A 19,275-nucleotide genomic window follows, 5' to 3' on the forward strand; every position below is an offset into this window, starting at 1 on the left:
GTTCAGAGCGCAGTCCAGGACCGCGGCTCCGCGGCGCGGGCGCGGGCCGGGGTCGCGCATCTCCGGTCGGTGACTCAAGGCCGCTGGGTCCGGGGGGTGGGTGAAGGTAGGCGGGACCGACCAGCGCCGCGCGGGGGCAGCCGCCGGGAGCTCGGCCGCCCAGCAGTGGAAGCCGAGACTGGCTCTGGCCCATCGCCATTCCGCCGCGGGCGTCTGCCTCGCCCGGCCTTCCTCCCGCGCGGCTTCGCACCCGCCGCACTCCTCTCCCTGGGCGCAGCAGCCCCGCGGCCGGCGGGGGCTGGAGTTCGGGGCGGGCTCTGAGCGCGAATGAATGGGCGCTCGGGGGACGCGCGCGCCTGGGGCTGAAGGGCATTAGGACCATGAGGATCGCTCCGCGCTCCTGTCTCTCCCTATCACCCCCCCACCCCCACCTCTCTCCTTTTTCTGCGCTGCAGGACTGAGCAGCCCGGCGCGAGCGAAAACAAACAGCTGGGGCTGCGAGTGCCCCCTTTCCGGCCCCAAGAGCACGCCGGCCCGGGCCCCTACTCGGGGCGCTCGCCCGCCCACCATGAGGAAGATCCGAGCCAATGCCATCGCCATCCTGACGGTAGCCTGGATCCTGGGCACTTTCTACTACTTATGGCAGGACAACCGAGCCCACGCAGCATCCTCCGGCGGCCGGGGCTTGCAGAGGGCCGGCAGGAGGCCGGAGCTGCTCCGCGAGGACCGCACCATCCCGCTCATTGTGAGTACGCGCTGTGCGCGGGGCGGCCGGCAACGGAGGCGCGCTTCCTAGCCCCGCGCGGCTGCAGAGGGCGCGGGGCCGGGCCAGGGGCTGCGTGCCCGCCGCGCCCCGCCAGCATTGTATATGTTGGAGCATTCCTGTCCGTTGTTATGGCAACCGTTCTCGGGCTAGCGGGGCCAGGGCGCAAGGATGGAGGGAGGGTGACAGCGAGTGGGGGCTGGGAGAAAGTGCTGCAAGTTTGGTGGGCCCGGCGTCCGCGCACGACTGGGAACGTGGCCGCTTTCTCAACACTGCGCCGCCTGGGCCGGGGGCTGCCGGTGCGTCCCCCCGCCCTGGAAGGCAGCTGAACCTTGAGCGCAGACAGCCGGCAGTGGAAACCGCTGGGTGCTGAGCGCGTAGGTGGCCACGCGCACCCCCTCTCTAGCCTCCTGGGGGCAAAAGATGTGTGGCGGGGACGCGGGGTGAGGCTGGGTCACTAGGGGCTGTGCTGGACTTTGAGCTCCTTTTTCAGCCCGGGTAAACTTGAGTTTGCTTCTTTGGCACGGAGGACTCCCCGCTATTGGGGATGTCAGGGTCGCGAAAAGCTGTTGTCCAGTACACGTCCCCCACCCCCACACCAGTCCATCACGACGAGTGAACCAGCAGCGTCTGCGCCCAGGTTCGGAGATAGCCTCTCACGAGGTGGGCCCCGCGACGTCAATGCGAGCCGGGAAACCAAGTCGGCAGGGCAAGCGGGGTGGGGGGGCCTCCGCGGAGGGGCAAGGGCGGGAGCGCCCTCCAGGCGCTCTGGGGACCTGGGCCAGCGCGTACTTGTCTCGGCCTCCGCCCAGGTAGCAAGCAGCTCGTGTGGCTGGGGCACCTGTTGAGACGGGAGGCTTGGGGACCCGCAAGAGGCTCGCTCCAGGCGGGCCGCGTTCTTCGGCTTCAGGGCTGCAGGCGAGCGGTGGGCGAGACTCTTGGGCGACAGCCGGGACGAATTGCTGGGCGAGGGCAGTCTAGCCAGGAGGAAGGAGAGCAAAGGGGCTGAGAGTGGGAGAGTGGAGCCGGGTGGCCATTCTGGAAGATCTAGGCCTGGGGCGGGAAGGCGGTGGGAGCTCCTGGAGAGGCGCAGAGTCAGGAGGGCCGAAGGCTGGTGTGGAGCAGAATCTGAGCTATTTGTACCAAGGCAGCTGAGCTCCAGGAATATAGTGTGTCTGTCGGGGCGTTGTGTGTGTGGAAGTGCTCTCATATTCCCATCTTGCGGCAGCTTCCGTGTCTTGTTACCCACCCAGAAAGAAGTAAAAATCCTCTGCCAAAGAATCGTATTTCCAGGCTTTGCCTGAGGAGACCTTGGGGTTTGCAGGGGAGTTTTCCCCAGCTCGACACCCACCCTCCCACCCCCCGCTTCCCAGATCCCTGAGGTCTCTGGGGGCAGCCTTATTACGTGGAGTGTTTCCTTCTAGGCTGAGGGTTCCTGCCACTAGGGCACTGTTTCCAAAGCACTTGTGGATGTTTGGACAGAAAGGCTGATGAAGAAAAAGCCTCCTCTGTAAAGATCCTGGAGTGCTGGGTTAGAGACACATTAGACAGATTAGAGTCGGAACTGGGCACTAGGGCTGTGGCCTGGGACCCTAAGGGAGGGTCCACAGCGGGGACTCTTCCCAACTGAGCTGCCTGGTTCTTACTCTCTGAGAGGGGCAGCTCTGGGCCAAGGTAGGCGGGCTTGGAATGGCAGGGGAGAGGCAGGCTGGCCAGATGTTCTGTCCTTCTCTGTGGTGACGTGATGGAGGAGGTTCTGAGCTGGAAGAGGGGGAGGAGGGGAGGGAGGAGGGGGAATGGAAGGCAGGAGCACCGGGAAACCGCAGCTCAGGAGCCCGCGGCTGGTCTCCTCACAGGTGCTTCGGTTTCAGAATCCTGGAAGACCATTCAGACCTGCGAAATGATGAAAGCCTGGGATTGGGGTGTGTGGGTGGGTGGTGGTGGGGGTGTTGGGGATACTGGTGGAGGCTGATGGCACTTGTTTTGAAGGGTAGAAAGTGGAGGTCATGGGGCCTCCAGTGAGCATCCTCTCACCCTCGCCTTTTTCCCATGGGGTTTCACTTGCTGCAGATTAGAGAGGGCTGTGAACTGGAAGCCAAGTTTGTTTGTTTGTTTGTTTTGTCTTTTTAGGGCCACACCTGCGGCATATGGAGGTTCCCAGGATAGGGGTCAAATCGGAGCTGTAGCCGCCAGCCTGCGCCACAGCCACAGCAATGCCAGATCCTTAACCCACCGAGCGAGGCCAGGGATCAAACCTGTGTCCTCACTAATGCTAGTAAGATGCGTTTCTGCTGAGCCATGATGGCAACTCCTGGAAGCCCAGTTAAAAGTGTGAAGGGGCGTTCCCGTTATGGCGCAGTGGAAACGAATCTGACTAGGAACCATGAGGTTTCGGGTTCGATCCCTGGCCTCGCTCAGTGGGTTAAGGATCCGGCGTTGCAGTGAGCTGTGGTGTAGGTTTCAGACACGGCTCAGATCTTGCATTACTGTGGCTCTGGTAAGGGCCAGCAGCTGTAGCCCTGATTTGACCCCTAGCCTGGGAACCTCCATGTGCCACGGGTGCGGCCCTTAAAAAAAAAAAAAGTGTGAAGGACTCAGAGTTCCCATTGTGGCTCAGCATGTTAAGGACCTGATGTTGTCTCTGTGAGGATGAACGATTGATCCCTGGCCTCGCTCAGTGGGCTAAGGAGCCGGCATTGCCGTGGCTATAGCATAGGGCCCAGCTGCAGCTCAGATTTGACCCCTGGCCAGGAAATTTCCATATGTCTTGGGTGTGGGGCCATAAAAAGAAAAAAAAAATAAAGTGGGAAGGACTATTGGGGAGCCAGGAATGGAGGTGTAGGAAGAGAAGGAGAGAGGCAGTTCCTGGGAGTGAGCCACAGAACCTTCTCTGGCCACTCAGGGACATAGCCAGCTCCCTTGCTGTTTTTAAGCTTTAGTCTGTCTGTTCTATAGGCATTGATCCCCAGTCACACCCCACCTTTGACACAGCCTTGCATGTCTTCCGGGGTATTTCACTTCAGTGAGATTCTCTGTCATCAGCCTGCCTCCTCATTGAGTGGAAGCGATCACGCAGGGACTATGCAGGAAGCTTCTTGCGTGCCCACATTGATGAGCACAGCAAGACTTAATAAGCACTGTTAGATGAGTGAAGTAGGATTTCTGCCCATCTCTGGGAGCAGTCAATGGTCCAAGCTTCATATCCCGCTAATACTTTCTTCCAGCTCTAACTTGACTATAACTAGAGAGCCCGGGGAATGTCTATTCAGCGTTGCCAGGAGGTAAAGCCTTTGTTCAACTTAAAAGGGACAGGTGCAGCTGAGGATTTGCCTTCTCCCTGAAATCCGTGGTTAACCTCTCCCTGGTCTTCTCGCCATCCCCAAACACATCTCTGTCCCCTTGGGCCAGGACATTGCATGTGGATTTTCAGATGCTTAGGGAATGATGTGGCCAGCCCTGCTGACAGAGGCTGAGAAAATTCAGACAAGCGTCATCATCGCTCCCCTGGGGAATCAAGAGAGCTGAGCTGGAAAGGGAGGGTCTGCGTGACAGCCTGGGCCAGGAGGCAGCTCTGCCTTCACAATGTCTGGGTGATTCGAAGCCAGCCAAGTTGCTTCTGGACCTTGGAGGCACTTTGTTTGGCATTACGGGGTGTCGGCATGGCAACCGTATGGCCCAGATTTCTCGGGGAGGTCCTGATTTTTAATATTCTGTCCTGCTGTCAGCCCATGTGTCATAAATTTTGATGTGAAAAATTGGTTATGGAACCTGTAAAACGAAAGGGAGATACTGACTTCATCCCTAAATGGCTGCTCAGGATGTGGCAGGGTTTGTGATTTTTCCATGCTGGACTTTACGGGCAAGGCAGTGGATTTGGGGACAGCCAGTTGAATCCACCTTGATGCTCGCTAGCTCTGGACAGCAGCCAAAACAGGAGGGGGGACAGACACAGCTTGGTCTTGAGTCTTCAGGCCTCACAGTCGGGAAGAACATTTGCAATTGGTTTGGTTTTCCATATGCTAATTCTCTAATAGGCATGGGTGTGATGCGAAAGTGTTACACGGAATTTCACTTTACAGACATCGAAATTTTTTAATTTTATTGAAGGAGAGTTGATGTATAATGTTATGTTGATTTCTACTGTATAACAAAGTGACTCAGTTATACATATATACATTATTTGTCATATTCTTTTCCATTGTGGTTTAATCATAGGCTATTGGATATAGTTCCCTGTGCTGTACAGTAGGACCTTGTTTATCCATCCCACATATATCATAGTTTGCATCTGCTAATCCCAAACTCTCACTCCATCCCTCCCCCTGCCCCCTTGGCAACCACAAGTCTGTTCTCTGTGACACTACCTTTTTTAGGCTGCCCATTATGGGTATTTTCAGCCTAGATGTACTTATTTGCAATGTTTCCTATTTGAAACCATGAAAGTTTTAGGCAAGAGTTTTCCTAAATTGGAGATTTTTTTGGTTGTTGTTGTATTTCTTTCTTTCTTTTTTTCTTTTTTGGCCGCTTCTGCAGCATATGGAAGTTCCCAGGTCAGGGAGTGAATCTGTGCCGCTGCTGTGACCTACACCACAGCCATGGCAATGCTGGATCCATAACCCATTGAACTGGGCTGGGGACTGAACCCACACCATCACAGAGGCAGTGCAGGATTCTTTACCTATTGCGCCACAGCAGGAACTCCCACCCAACTAGAGTTTCTTATCCTGCGGTTGGGATACTGCTGAGTGACCATGGGCAAAAACTCACATCTCTGGACCTTGGTTATTTTATATTAAATTTGGATGAAATGATTTGTAAGGTTTGTTGATCCTTAGATAAGCTGGTGATAGAAGCTAATCAGTGGCTTTAAGGGAGCTCTTTTTTGTTTGTTTGTTTTTTTAGGATGTCTCTAAGGCCTATGGCGGTTCCCAAGCTAGGGGTCCAATCTGAGCTGTAGCCGACGGCTTACACCACAGCCACAGCAACGTGGGATCCAAGCAACGTCTGCGATCTACACCACAGCTCACAGCAATGCTGGATCCTTAACCCACTGAGCAAGGCCAGGGATCGAACCCACGTCCTCATGGATGCTAGTTGGGTTCATTAACCACTGAGCCACGGTGGGAATGCCCAAGGAAGCTCTTTTGAAGAGTGTTTATTGCTGGAGGAGGAAACCTCTGTCCAGAGTAGGTCCTGTAGCAACCCCTGAGCCGCACAGGGCTCCCCACTTCTCTAGCGGAAGGGATCACAGATGATGGCTTCTCCAGCACTGTTTTCTGAGAGCAGAGGCTTCAATCTGATCTGGATGAGTTTATATTTTATTTATAATGTATGCGTTTCAGAGCTGTGGGAATATAATTTGCCTAAATGACAGAAAATGATTTGTATTTAACTTGCCTAGGTGCCACACACAAGAAAGGGGGTTGGGGAGTTCCCATCGTGGTGCGGTGGTTAAAGAATCCAACTAGGAACCATGAGGTTGTGGGTTCGATCCCTGGCCTTCCTCGGTGGGTTAAGGATCCGGCGTTGCCATGAGCTGTGGTGTAGGTCGCAGACACGGCTCAGATCACAAGTTGCTGTGGCTCTGGAGTAGGCCAGCGGCTGCAGCTCTGATTCGATCCCTAGCGTGGGAACCTCCATATGCTGCTGGTGCAGCCCTAGAAAAGGTAAAAAGACAAAAAATAAATAAAAAGAAAGAAAGGGGGTGGGGAGGGAGAAGCACAGACAGCCCCAGACCCTTTGCCAAAATGTTCTGATCAGAAGGGCCTGACTTCCCAACACGGGGGTCCCTGCCCGGGTCCTGTTGAGACCTGCCCGTAGGACTTGGGGACAGCACAGAGGAAGAAGCCTGGTAAGGCCCCTGACAGCTCAAGAGTTCCCTCCCTGGGATACCTGAGGGGTAGTGGCACAGGCTCAGTTTTAGGGTTCTGCTCATTCTCCTGCTGGGCCCTCTCTTTCTGTGTTGTAACAGCAGTTCCCTCACCGTGGCTGCTTCAAGGGCGTTGGGCCTGGCTTTCTTCTCTGGTGGCCCTGTTTGTCAGCTCCGTGGGCACAGGAAATCTGGAAGTGCCATTTAAGTAGATGGAGGGGCATAGATGGAAAGGCTGGGCCCCAGGCCTGTCTTGCTGTGATGGAGGAGACTGCCCTGGGGTCCGAGGGGAGCCCGGGGCCCAGCAGTTCATCGCAGTTAGAAGATCTCAGGTGTATCCCCAGCTGCTTTTTGAGGAGACCTGAAATACCTTCCTAGGGCACAGGGGGCAGAGACACAAGAAGGCCAGACAGACAGGAGACACAAGGCTTTTGGAAGGGAGCGGGGAGTGGAGCTTTCAGACTCAAGTCCATGGTGATTACACCCAGGCAGCAATTCAGTTCACTCAATCAGACAGTGTGCTGGTACATGCCAGCCATAGACAGCATACGGCCTGCTTCGGAAACAGTCTCAGGTGATCAGGTGGCTGGGTCTCTGTCCCCTAAATGCTGTGGTCTTTGATATGTACCTGTTGAGCCTACATAATCACATATGTGTGTGTGTATTTTTTTTTAGGCCCACACTTGCGGCATATGGAGGTTCCCAGGCAAGGGGTCAAATCAGAGCTATAGCTGCTGGCCTACGCCAGAGCCACAGCAATGCCAGATCCGAGTCGTGTCTGCGAACTACACCACAGCTCACGGCCACGCCAGATCCTTAACCCACTGAGCAAGGCCAGGGATCGAACCTGCAACCTCATGGTTCCTAGTCGGATTTGTTTCCTCTGCACCACCATGGGAACTCCCTATATATATATATATTATTACAGCCACTGCACCGTGGCATATGGAGGTTCCCAGGGTAGGAGTCGAATCAGAGCTATCGCCACCAGCCTACACCACAGCCACAGCAACAGATCCAAGCTGCCTCTGTGACCTACATCACTGCTCATAGCAACGCTGGATCCTTAACCCACTGAGCAAATCCAGGGATTGAACCTGCGTCTTCATGGACACTTGTCAGCCTCATTTCCACTGAGCCACCATGGGAACTCCTGTGTTATATGTCTTATGGCTGCATTTTTTGCACATGTCAATGCCGTGTGAGGTATTTTGCAGATTTTTACCTCTTTGAATTCCTTCAATAACCTAATGAGGTAGGTGCCACTATTGGGTCCAGGTAACAAATGAGTGAACTGAGGCTGAGAGAGCATCAGTCACTTACCCATGACCTTGAAACTAGTATTTCTGCCTCTGAAGCCCATACTCTTATCTTTTCCCTGAAGCATCTTCTGGGCAAGGTCCAACTCTGATGCATGAGTATGACTATCCTGGAGCACCTAGGTCAGCACCTTGCTTTGCCTTCATTCTGTAAACATTTCTTGGGGGTGGGGGAAGCAAAAACTATACAGAGGAATTCGCATCATGGCTCAGCGGAAATGAATCTGACTAGCATCCATGAGGACCCAGGTTTGATCCCTGGCCTCACTCAGTGGGTTAAGGATCTGGTATTGCCGTGAGCTGTGGTGTATGTAGGTCACAGACAAGATTGGATCCGGCATTGCTGTGACTGTGGCGTAGGCCAGTGGCTATAGCTGGATTCAACTGCTAGCCTGGGGGGAAGGAAAAAAAAACTATACAGAACAAAATGTTAGCACTAGGAAAGTAGGATTATGGGTAATCCTTCCTTCCATCTCTTGGCTTTTTCCACATTTTCTGTAAGAAATATCGATTGGGAGTTCCCATCGTGGCACAGTGTTAACGAATCTGACTAGGAACCATGAGGTTGCGGGTTCGATCCCTAGCCTTGCTCAGTGGGTTAGGGATCCAGCATTGCCGTGAGTTGTGGTACAGGTTGCAGATGCGGCTTGGATCCCACGTGACTGTGGCTGTGGTGTAGGCCAGTGGCTACAGCTCCGATTCAACCCCTAGCCTGGGAACCTCCATATGTCACGGGAGTGGCCCTAGAAAAGGCAAAATATATATATATATTGATTAATGTTATAAGGATAAAGCTAATCAAAATAATTACTTTAAAATTTTTAATGACTGAATAAAACCCCTCTTGACTGCTGGATTAAAGTGTAAACTTCCTAACCTTGTCTCACGCTTCTGAGTCCCCCATCAATGCTTAGCACTGAGCCAACAGAAGAGGCAAGAGACTTCTTTGAATTATTCTATAGGGTTCCAAGGAATAGAACTGGCACTAGTGGCTAAAAGTTCAGGGAGAGCGAGTTCTTTTCACTAGCAGGAGCCCTTTCTCACCGAGCCGTCCATCCATCATTGCAACAGCCCAGACCCTGCCCAGGGGTTTCTCTTCACACTCCCTGTCACCAAGGTCAGCGCTTTCTTCCAACAGCAGTGGGAGGAGGAGAAAAAAGCTCAGAGTCTTGACTGTCTTGGATGATGTCAGGCCACTCTGTTACCGAGTTTGAAATGGGGTCCAATTATTAGACCAAAAGAGAACTGGTGCCCTGGGGAAGCAGGGATGGCTGAACACACCAAGGCCAGGAAGGAGGGTGATGAAATTAAACCCATAATGGCCACTGGGCTGTCGCTCCCTGTTCCTTTGGAGCTGCCAAGCAGGGCAGGAGAGGGGGCCAAGGCTGGACAGAGACAAAGCTTCCAAGTAGGAAGTGCTGTCTTCAGTATCTTTCCTGCTCCCCAGAGCAGGGCCCGCAGAGGTGGTCCTGCCCACCTGGGTGCACGCTGACCTTCCCAGATGCCACTCCGTTTCCCTCATCCAGCCTAGGGAGACTTTCTGGGTGACCTGTCCTGCCGCCCAGGGCCTTGCCCATTGCTTTCCAGGGCGGTACCAGCTGGCAGTGCCCCTGAGCTGTGTTTATAGAGGAGGCTGATGCCCAGGCCTGCTTGGCGCCCCACTGCCCTGAATTGCCACCACACCCCTTACCAGTATCTGGTTAGAGACAGTCAGGCCACCAGAAGACTTCTGGGAACATGACAGAGCAGGTAGAAGTGGCAGAGGGGGCCGTCATTATACCCTGTAGCCAAGAGAAGGCGCTTATCTGGAGACGCGGAGGCAGGTCTGCCCCAGGTATGGCCTTTCCACTTTTCTAGACCCATTAGGAAGAGCTTCAGGTTTCGCTGAAGGCACCTGTGCTGCCCTCCTACCCATTGCATGAAGTGAGGAGCGGCTCCATGTCGCTCAGGGACCACACGGTCTCAGATCTCAGCGCTGCCTGACATCTCTTAACATGCTCAGAATTGTGAGCCCTGCTCTTGTGGGATTCCCTGGGCCCTAGCTGGGCCAGGGCCAGGGAGAATGGAGCAGCCCAGGATGGAAACTGATGTTGGCTGCCAGGGATGAGGAACCAAGTTGCCAGGAACGCAGGCCAAGTGACCCTCCCTTCTTGGCTCAGCCCTGCTCCCAGGGGGCTGTGTTTCCTTAGGTGAGTCACTTCCACTCTCTGGGCCTTAGTGACCCCATCAGGTAGATGAGGGTTGAACTCTGGGGTCTCCGAGGTCCCTCCCAGCTCAAACCATCCCTTGTTGACCCATTCCTGCAAGATGAGGTGGCCCAAAGCCACAGCTCATGGTCTGATGGTGACTGGGTTAGGGAGAATAAGGCCAGAGGGCGAGGTGTACAAAGACCAGACCACTTGAGTTCAAAAGAGCATGAAATCAGTTTTCATTAGGAATAAACTGGACCAAACCCACTCCATTCTCTTGTCTTGAAACATCGTCTGACAGAGGGACACAGCTTGCCTTCTACTGAGCGAGAGGCTGAGGGTCTTTGTGCGTGTCTGGGAGGCTCACAGACATATGCAGGAGTGTCTTCAGGTGGACTCCCGCTCTCAGTATTCTAGAAGACCAGAAGCAGACTCAGAAGGCCCTTGAGCCAAGAATGCAGTCTCCAAGCTCTTGGACTTTATTCAGAAGACAGGTATGGAATTCAGGCCACAGCCTAGAATGCCACATTTTGTATAAAAATCAGTGTAAGGGGTTCAAAAGGTTGTCCCTCCTCTGGTCACCTTCAGCTTTTTATAGGTTACATATACAGCAAATTAGAAGGAGCAAGATGAGGGAATTGCTAGGAGTTGTTGATACACTGAGGAGGGACCATTGATAGCAAAGGACCAATCAGGAGGGTCCCTGTGGGGGGGGGGGGTCCCACAGCCACACCGTGGTCAGAATGCTGAAGACATTGTCTGTCCCTTCACTTGACAGTTATCTGCTGAGCACCTACTGTGTGCCAGGACTGTTACAGGTTCATGGGATCATCAAACAGGCAAAACCCCTGTTCTCAAGGAGCTCCCATCCTAGTGGGGGAGACAGACCATAAACAGATAAATATACAATGGGTTAGGTGGTGGCAAACACTATGAAAATAAAAAGCGGCAAAAGAGGACAGAAAGATGAGAAAAGGATGGCCAGGAAAGGCCTGCTGAATAAGATGGCGTTGGAGCTGCAGCACGAATGGAAAGAGTGAGCCGTGCAGGCATCTAGGGAGCGAATGTTCCAGACAGCCAAGGCCCAGGGCACCAGCCCTACAGCGAGTGTGTTCAGTGCATGTGGCTGGGGCAGCCTAAGCAAGGAGAAAAGTGGCCCAATGTGGAAGTCCTAATAGACCGCGGTAAAGACGGGCTCACAGACGTGTTCCTGAGTCACCAGGAAGTGATCAGTTACATTCAGGGTTCCAGCCTGGGATGTCAGGGAGCTTATGTCATTCAGTTCAGAAAAATTTCCAGCAATATGGTCAAGTGCATTAAGTACTGGTTCTTTTTTTTTTTTTTTGTCTTTTGTCTTTTGTCTTTTGTCTTTTCAGGGCCATACCAGCAGCATATGGAGAGTCCCAGGCTAGGGGTCTAATCGGAGCTGTTGCTGCCTGTTTATACCACAGCCACAGCAATGCCAGATCTGAGCCTTGCCTGTGACCCACACCACAGCTCATGGCAACGCCGGATCCTTAACCCACTGAGCAAGGCCGGGGATCGAACCCACAACCTCATAGTTCCCAGTCGAATTTGTTTCCACTGCACCACGACAGGGAATTCCCCAAGTACTGGTTCTTAAAGAGGTCAACCTAGGTTCCTTGAGAGATGTCCTATGTCTGGAACACTTCATTTCCCTACAATGAGAGATCAGTCAAGTACTTTTGTGTGTGTGTGTATGTGTGTGTGTGTGTGTGTGTGTGTGTGTGTGTGTGTGTGTGTGGTGAGGCGAGGCTGGTGAGGCAGAACAGAGGACACTAGTGCCTGAAGAGATGTAAAAGACAGAAGATAATGCAGCTCTTGTTGAAATATGGGAGTAGGGCAGGATGGGGAGGACTCTGTCTCCGGGGGAGAGTTTTGCGTGGGAAGGAGAATTCCTCCGGGTGGCGGTACCTGATCAAGCAGCCCTTTGTTTCTTCGGCTGGTTCCTTGTGTTCTCTTCAGATGCATTTGGGACTCTGGCGAGGATGATTTCTGGCAATGCAGGAACTTGGAATTCTTGCCCTTTCCTGCCCCTTTCTGTACAAACAGAAGCCTCCAGGGTCTGCCCTCAGACACAGAGGTGGGCACCTGTGTCTGGTGGGCCCCCAAGGCCTGGCACGATCAGTGACCCCACACAGCTTTTTTTTCAGACAGGAGGCGGATGCAGAGGGCTGCTCTCAGGCAGTCGGCTCTGCCTGGGCCTGTCTGAGGCTGTGTGCTTGGACCCTCAGTGGCTTCCCCAGTGCCCAGGCGACTGGTAGACTGGGGCTTCATGTGTCACCCACAAGCTGCGGGCATTCTGTTTTTGTGGTTCAAGTCCCACACACTCAGTCCTAGACCCCTGTCAGTTAGGCCCTTTTATTTTTTTAATTTTTTAATTTTTTTTATTTTTTGCCTTTTCTAGGGCTGCTCCCATGGCATATGGAGGTTCCCAGGCTAGGGGTCTAATTGGAGTTGTGGCCACTGGCCTACGCCAGAGCCACAGCAACACGGGATCCGAGCTGCGTCTTCAACCCACACCACAGCTCACAGCAACACCGGATGCTTAACCCACTGAGCAAGGTCAGGGATCAAACCCGCAACCCCATGGTTCCTAGTCGGATTCGTTAACCACTGCGCTACGACGGGAACTCCTCTTTTTTTTTTTTCTTTTTTTTCTTTGGTTCAGGCCCTTTTAGACACAGCTTTTCAGACTTCAGATTTCCTTCCCTATATTTCCTCCCAGCGGTTCTGGCTTTTCGGTTCTTTAAGCCAATTGTTGGGGAGGGCTTCTGACATGTCAAGGGCTTTCATTTCCAGGGAGACTGGCCTTGGAAAGCCATGCTGCTTCCCAGTGTCGCCAAGTCAGTTCCACGGGGGGTTAGTTTCTGCCTCACAAGTCTGTACCTGGCTTCTTTGCTTGGAAGCTCTCTTTTCCCCTTCCTGTGAAATCCCTCACTGGCTGGTGGGGGGCAGCTGAGGAGAGTGTGGTGGGGGGCTGGGGCATCATCCCAGGGTTTGGGGTAGAGCCTGGCCTGAGGCTCTGGAGAAAGAATCTGTGATCGATTAGTGATGTCTGCTGTGGTGTTGGATCCTTAAAGGAGTGAACTGGTAGGACTGAGCAATAATCCCCAAACAGTTCACCAGTCCAAGGGGCCAGAGGAAGAAGGGGAACCAAGGGATAAAGCACACACACTGCAGGGACCAGGGAGGGTGATGGTGGGCCTCCTGGAGCCACAAGCCAAAAGGGATTCCAGGTAGAGAGTGCAGAGCTGCCCATGGTAATATTTTAGTACAGCCTTTGTGCCACCTGGTGGGGCATGAAAATGGCAAGGGTCTTCTCCCCAAACACCAAAAGAAATGGCTTGCCCCTGCCTGGATGCACCCCCAAATCGCCCATCCCTGGCTTTTTGCAAAGCAGAGAATATAGCATCAGCTAGGCAGCCCTTCTCGTCAAGCAGTGTCCTAAACCGCACTTGGGCAGGGGCTCAGAGCCAGCCGGGGGTGGGCCAGCTGGAGAACCACAGAGCATGAAGCCTGGGAGATCTGAAAGCCTGGGGCAAAGCCGAAGACAAGTCATACAGAGAGAGTGAGAGAAGGCTTGATCAGAGAGTGAAAGCAGCTGTGAGACCCAAGTTGGAGCAAGAGTGTTGGGAAGAGTCAGGCCACAGGTTCCCTGAGGGTGGTCACAGGGACCCTGATGGGAGAGGGCGTCTGCCCACAGGTAGGGAGAGTCCTGCACTGACCAATACAGTAGCCACCAACCACATGTGGCTATGGGGTGCTTGGAACGTGGCTGGTGCCACAGGAGGAACTGAATTTTTACTTTTATTTGATGTTAATTGATTTAAATGTAACAGCAAACACTTATTTCAGTTATTGGATAACTTTTCGGAGTGTTTAAAAGAAAATTCAATGCGGAATTCCTGCTGTGGTGCAGTGGGTTAAGGATCCAAGTGCAGCGGCTCGGGTCACAGCCATTGCTCAGATTCAGTCCCTGGCTTGGGAACCTCCATGTGCCGCGGGTATGGCCATTAAAAAAAAGAGAAAAGAAATTCAGTATGTGGAATCTACATTTTCAGCTGTAAATTTTAATGACATCTCAATACAGATCAAGTATTTCTGGTAAAAATTTAGTATCTGAATTGAAATGTGCCGTAAGTGTAAAATATACACTGGATTTTAGAGGCAAAGTACGGAAAAAAGAATGAAAATTACTTACGAATAGTTTAAAATTATGTGCTGAAATAATACTTGGGTATTTGGGGCCAGATAAAATGTTGTTTAAATGAATTTTACCTGTTTCTTTTTACTTTTTTTTGGGGTCTTTTTGCTATTTCTTGGGCCGCACCAGCAGCATATGGAGGTTCCCAGGCTAGGGGTCCAATCAGAGCCATAGCCACCAGCCTACACCAGGGCCACAGCAATGCGGGATCCGAGCCGCAACCTACACCACAGCTCACGGCAACGCCGGATCCTTAACCCACTGAGCAAGGGAAGGGACCGAACCCGCAACCTCATGGTTCCTAGTCGGATTCGTTAACCACTGCGCCACGACTGGAACTCCTCTTTTTACTTTTTTAATGTAGCCACCAGAAAGTTTCAAATTATATATGTGGCTTATATTCTATTTCTTTGGATGGTTCTGGTCCCTCCATGTGTTCATGACCCCTTTCTAAAGTGCTAGAAGGTTGTCAACAGGTTATATGGAGTAAAGCATGTGGCTACTTTCCTAGTTTACCTTGACCTCAGGATGAGTCCTTTCTGCTCCAGTTCTGCTGGTTCTTTCTGCTGAGTCTTTGGTTGCTAATTCACCATCATCTATGGGCACAAACACATCCCAACCTGGGCTCTCATCCTTATACCGTCATTAAGACCAAGGTCAATGTTTTCTTGCAGTGTCCTCTCTTTTTAAAATCCCTTCTAAGCTCTCGCTGTGATGAAAATGGGTTTTGTAGGAGGGGTAAGAGCAGAGGAGGCAGGGAGCCTTTTACTCCCTGGGAAACTAGAAGGATTAGTTCCAGTCTGTTGCTTTTGGTGTTTCGTCTTTGTCCTGTTAGAGCCAGAATGACAGATAGGTCTCAGCTCTACTCCAAACTTCAAACCTGTGGAAGTGGCATCCTGGAGCACTGTGATGAGAAGGATTCTGAAGCTACATCACAACTGAGTGGGAAAGAGGTGATTGATTAGCCATGTCTGTAAAGGGCATAGAGTTGGGGGGGGTTATAGAACATGTGTATTGTATTTACTGATCCTGCATTGATTAGTTGTCTTCTTTGAGCAACTTTTCTCCACTTGAAATACTTGATAAGTTTTAAGACAGTACTTTGAAGAAGCAGGGGCAAGGCTTGGATTGAGTCACATTTGCAGAGGAGAAACTGATCATCTCCGTGGATCAGAACCCTATCTAAGGAGATGTGACAAGAGCTGTAAAACACCGGGCAAAGTTTTAGTAACATTTTTCACTTTTTTTCTTTTTTTGTCTTTTTGCCATTTCTTGGGCCGCTCCCATGGCATATGGAGGTTCCCAGGCTAGGGGTCTAATCGGAGCCATAGCCACCGGCCTATGCCAGAGCCATAGCAACGCGGGATCCGAGCTGCGTTTGCAACCTATACCACAGCTCACGGCAACACCGGATCCTTAACTCACTGAGCAAGGGCAGGGACCGAACCCGAAACCTCATGGTCCCTAGTTGGATTCGTTGACCACTGCGCCACGATGGGAACTCCCATTTTTCACTTTTTTAGTGGAGTTGAGTTGGCTCTGATCTCTGGCCAGTGCACTGATAGCCTACGAGGGGGTTAGAGCTGAGACCCAAGGAGAAAGGTAAAACCTGGAGGGTCTAGGAGAAGAGAAGATTGACTCTTTTCCTTTTTCTCTCCTTCCTCTTCCCTCCCTTAAAGAAAGCAGGCTGTGTGAATTTGAGAACATGTCCTGCTTCTTGGTGCCACATTTCTGGGTGTGGGTTTGTTCAAGATGCAGCATGAGGGAGTGGTTATAGGCACAGCTGCTGGAGCCAGGGGCAGGGTGCTCTGGCGCAGGCTGGCAGCTACAGCTCTGATTAGACCCCTAGCCTGAGAACCTCCGTGAGCCGCGGGAGCAGCCCTAAGAAAGAAAGAAAGAAAGAAAGGAAGAAAGAAAGAAAGAAAGAAAGAACAATAATAATATGCAAGTTAACAAATAATGATAACCTGTTATTTTCAACTTGTATGCTAATGATAATATATCACTTCCTATGTGCTAGGCACTGTTCTAAACATTTTATGTCACTGAAATCCAGTGTGTATTTTACACTTACAGCGCATTTCATAGCAACCATCGGAAATGGGAACTACTAGTAGCCCCATTTTACAGATAAGGAAACTAAGGCACAGCACATTTAAATAACTTTCTAGTAAGCCACAAGCTGGAACAGGCAGTGACAATGCCAGATCCTTAATCCACTGTGCCACAGGAGAACACCTAACTTGCATATTATTTATTTAATGCTGCATGCTGCATAACAAATCACCCTAAAACATATTGGCTTAAAACAACCATAGCCATTCATCATCTCTCATTGTTTCCGAAGTCAGGCATCTGAGAGTGGGTTGTCTGGGTGGCTGTGGCCCAGGTTTACCAGGTTGAGCTTAGATGTCAGCTGGGGTGCAGTCATTGAAAGGATGGAGAGTGGCGCTCTCGTGTGGCTGGGGAGTTGGTGCTGGCTGTTGGCGGGAGGCCTTAGTTCTTCCCCATGTGGGCCTCTCCAGAGGCCTGCTCGAGTGAATGCATGGTGTGGAGGCTGGCTTCCCCCAGAGCAAGCAGTCCGGGAGCCCAAGATGCTTAATGCAAAGCCTCCTTGACCTAACCTGGGGATTGACATAAGCAGAGCACTAGTGAGGTCTGACTAACATTTTGAGAGACCCCTGTGGCTGCTGGTTGGAGAAGAGACAGAAGAAGGGCAAGGGCAGAAGCAGTTTTTGACTGTCTGCTCTGTGCCGGGAGCCTGCCAGTTGTTTCTTATATTTCAGCCTTCATTAGCATAGCAGGCTTAGGAGCTGAGTGTTCCTCTCTCCACTTTTCAGATAAGGGATAAGAACCTGACTCAGAGAGGGCAAGTTACCCGCCAGCTGAGCCAGGACTTGATCAGGTTAGCTTAGCACCAAAGACTGAGGAAACACCAACTTCTCAGGATGCCCGCTACCCTGATGGCATGGCTTACGGGAGGAAAGCAGACTTTGTGAACAATCTTCATTCCCCTCTTTGTTGCAGTCAGGATGGGAAACCTAAGAAGGCCAAGAGATACTCACAGGTCAGACAAAAGGGTGGGGTGGGGACCAGGTGATCTGAGCACCTGCCGCAGCCAGGTGAAAGATGAGGGCCAGCATGGGATTTGGAAGGTTTTATGGACTAGAAGGATGAGGGCTGGGGAGAGTTCCTGCAATTGGCTAGGCGCTCCAAATTAGCAGAACCTCGGGAGTTCCTGTCATGGCTCAGTGGTTAACGAACCCAACTAGGAACCATGAGGTTGCGGGTTCCATCCCTGGCCTTGCTCAGTGGGTTGAGGATCCAGGGTTGCCGTGAGCTGTGGTGTAGGTGTAGGTTGCAGATGCGGCTCGGATCCTGCATTGCTGTGGCTCTGGCGTATCCTGGCGGCTACAGCTCTAATTAGACCCCTAGCCTGGGAACCTTCATGTGCCACGGGTGCGGCCCTAGAAAAGGTAAAAAGACAAAAAAAAAAAAATTATCAGAACCTCTGAGGTCAGGGGAAGCCTTGGCTTTACTTGTGTTCAGAGAGTACCCTGCCAAGCATCAGGCCCACCCACCTGGGATAGAATACTATTTGCCCTAGTAAAATAAATGAACTTACTTGATCAATACGATCAGTATCAGCACGAATGGGGCTTAAAAATATGATGTTAGCGATGAAAAGAAAACCTGATTATAGATGGTGTGGCACAATACATTTACGCAAATTAGAGTAATAATAAAACAATTGTGTCTCTTGTTCCTGTGTATGTATGCCTGTGTATCTCAAAGTGTAGCAATGGACCAAAGAGGTGTGAGCATTGCATTAAAGACAGTGAGTGTCCCTGGGGGAGATGGCGGAGGGGCCTGTACGGAGTTTTGACTGTAATGTGTTGTTTCGGTTGTTTTTTAATGAGAGAGAGAGAGAGGCTTGAGGCCAATCTGATAAAATGCTAAGGAGTTGTTACTTTGGAGGGCAATGCCGGTGATTCCTAGCCTTTGCACTTTTTGTAATTAAAGAAGAAAATCTTGGAGTTCCCGTTGTGGCTCAGTGGTAATGAATCCAACTAGTATCCATGAAGATGCGGGTTTGATCCCTGGCCTTGCTCAGTGGGTTAATGATCTGGCATTGCCGTGAGCTGTGGTGTAGGCTGAAGACATGGCTTGGATCTGGCGTTGCTGTGGCTGTGGTGTAGGCTGGCAGCTGCAGCTCCGATTCGACCCCTAGTCTGGGAACCAGGCCATGGGTGCGGCCCTAAAAGAAAACAACCCCCCCCCCCCAAAAAAAAACAAACAAACAAAACAAAGCAACTTAACTCTAAAAACATTTTATGGATACTAGTCATTTAGTATCTAAAACATTTTAGTTATGTTCTATCTAAAAACATTTTAAAAGGAAAAGAAAGAGCTGGTGCCCCGGGGGTTGCAGGGTCCCAAGTGCGCCAAGACGGAGAAGGAGGTTAGTGGAAGACAGAAGGCAGGATTCCTGCTCCCCCTGCCCCTTGCATATCCTGTCACCCCATAGAACTGTGTTCATTTGCTTGGGAGACAGCAAAGCGATTCTGCATTCTCAGGGCGCCATGCTTAGGTGTGTGTTCCCTACTGAGGATCAAGCCCTGGGGCAGGGGTGGGGAGGGTGGGGGAGGAAGGGGGGTCCTGGCGTTGGAGGCCATGGAGGTAGAGAAAGCACTTACTTCATCAGGCTCCGAGTGTTGCAGGGAACTGGAGGACAAGAGGGTCAGGCAAGTACGAAGGGGTCAGGGGAAGAGGATTGAGAGCCAGCCCCACCTGCGAAAGGACATGAGTAATAAAAATGGGGTGTCCCTGTACCCCTCTCAGGATGAGGATGTGACAGAGTCTTTGGATGAAAAGGTCTGCGATTAGTCAAGCAGGTTTTTATTTAT

The 19,275-nt window shown here is 51.8% G+C and overlaps 1 protein-coding gene across 1 annotated transcript in view; it reads left to right on the forward strand.

The window, feature by feature from the left end:
• The first annotated feature begins 228 nt into the window (after nt 1-228).
• Nucleotides 229-19,275, forward strand: part of GALNT16 (polypeptide N-acetylgalactosaminyltransferase 16) — a 112,308-nt gene continuing 93,261 nt past the window's right edge. Inside the window, exon 1 of the mRNA XM_047796136.1 lies at nt 229-745. Coding sequence (XP_047652092.1) covers nt 569-745 — 177 coding nt within the window. The 5' untranslated portion in view covers nt 229-568. The remainder of the gene's footprint in view (nt 746-19,275) is intronic.

The sequence above is a fragment of the Phacochoerus africanus genome, chromosome 9 (assembly GCF_016906955.1).
Source record: "Phacochoerus africanus isolate WHEZ1 chromosome 9, ROS_Pafr_v1, whole genome shotgun sequence".
Lineage (NCBI taxonomy): Eukaryota > Metazoa > Chordata > Mammalia > Artiodactyla > Suidae > Phacochoerus > Phacochoerus africanus.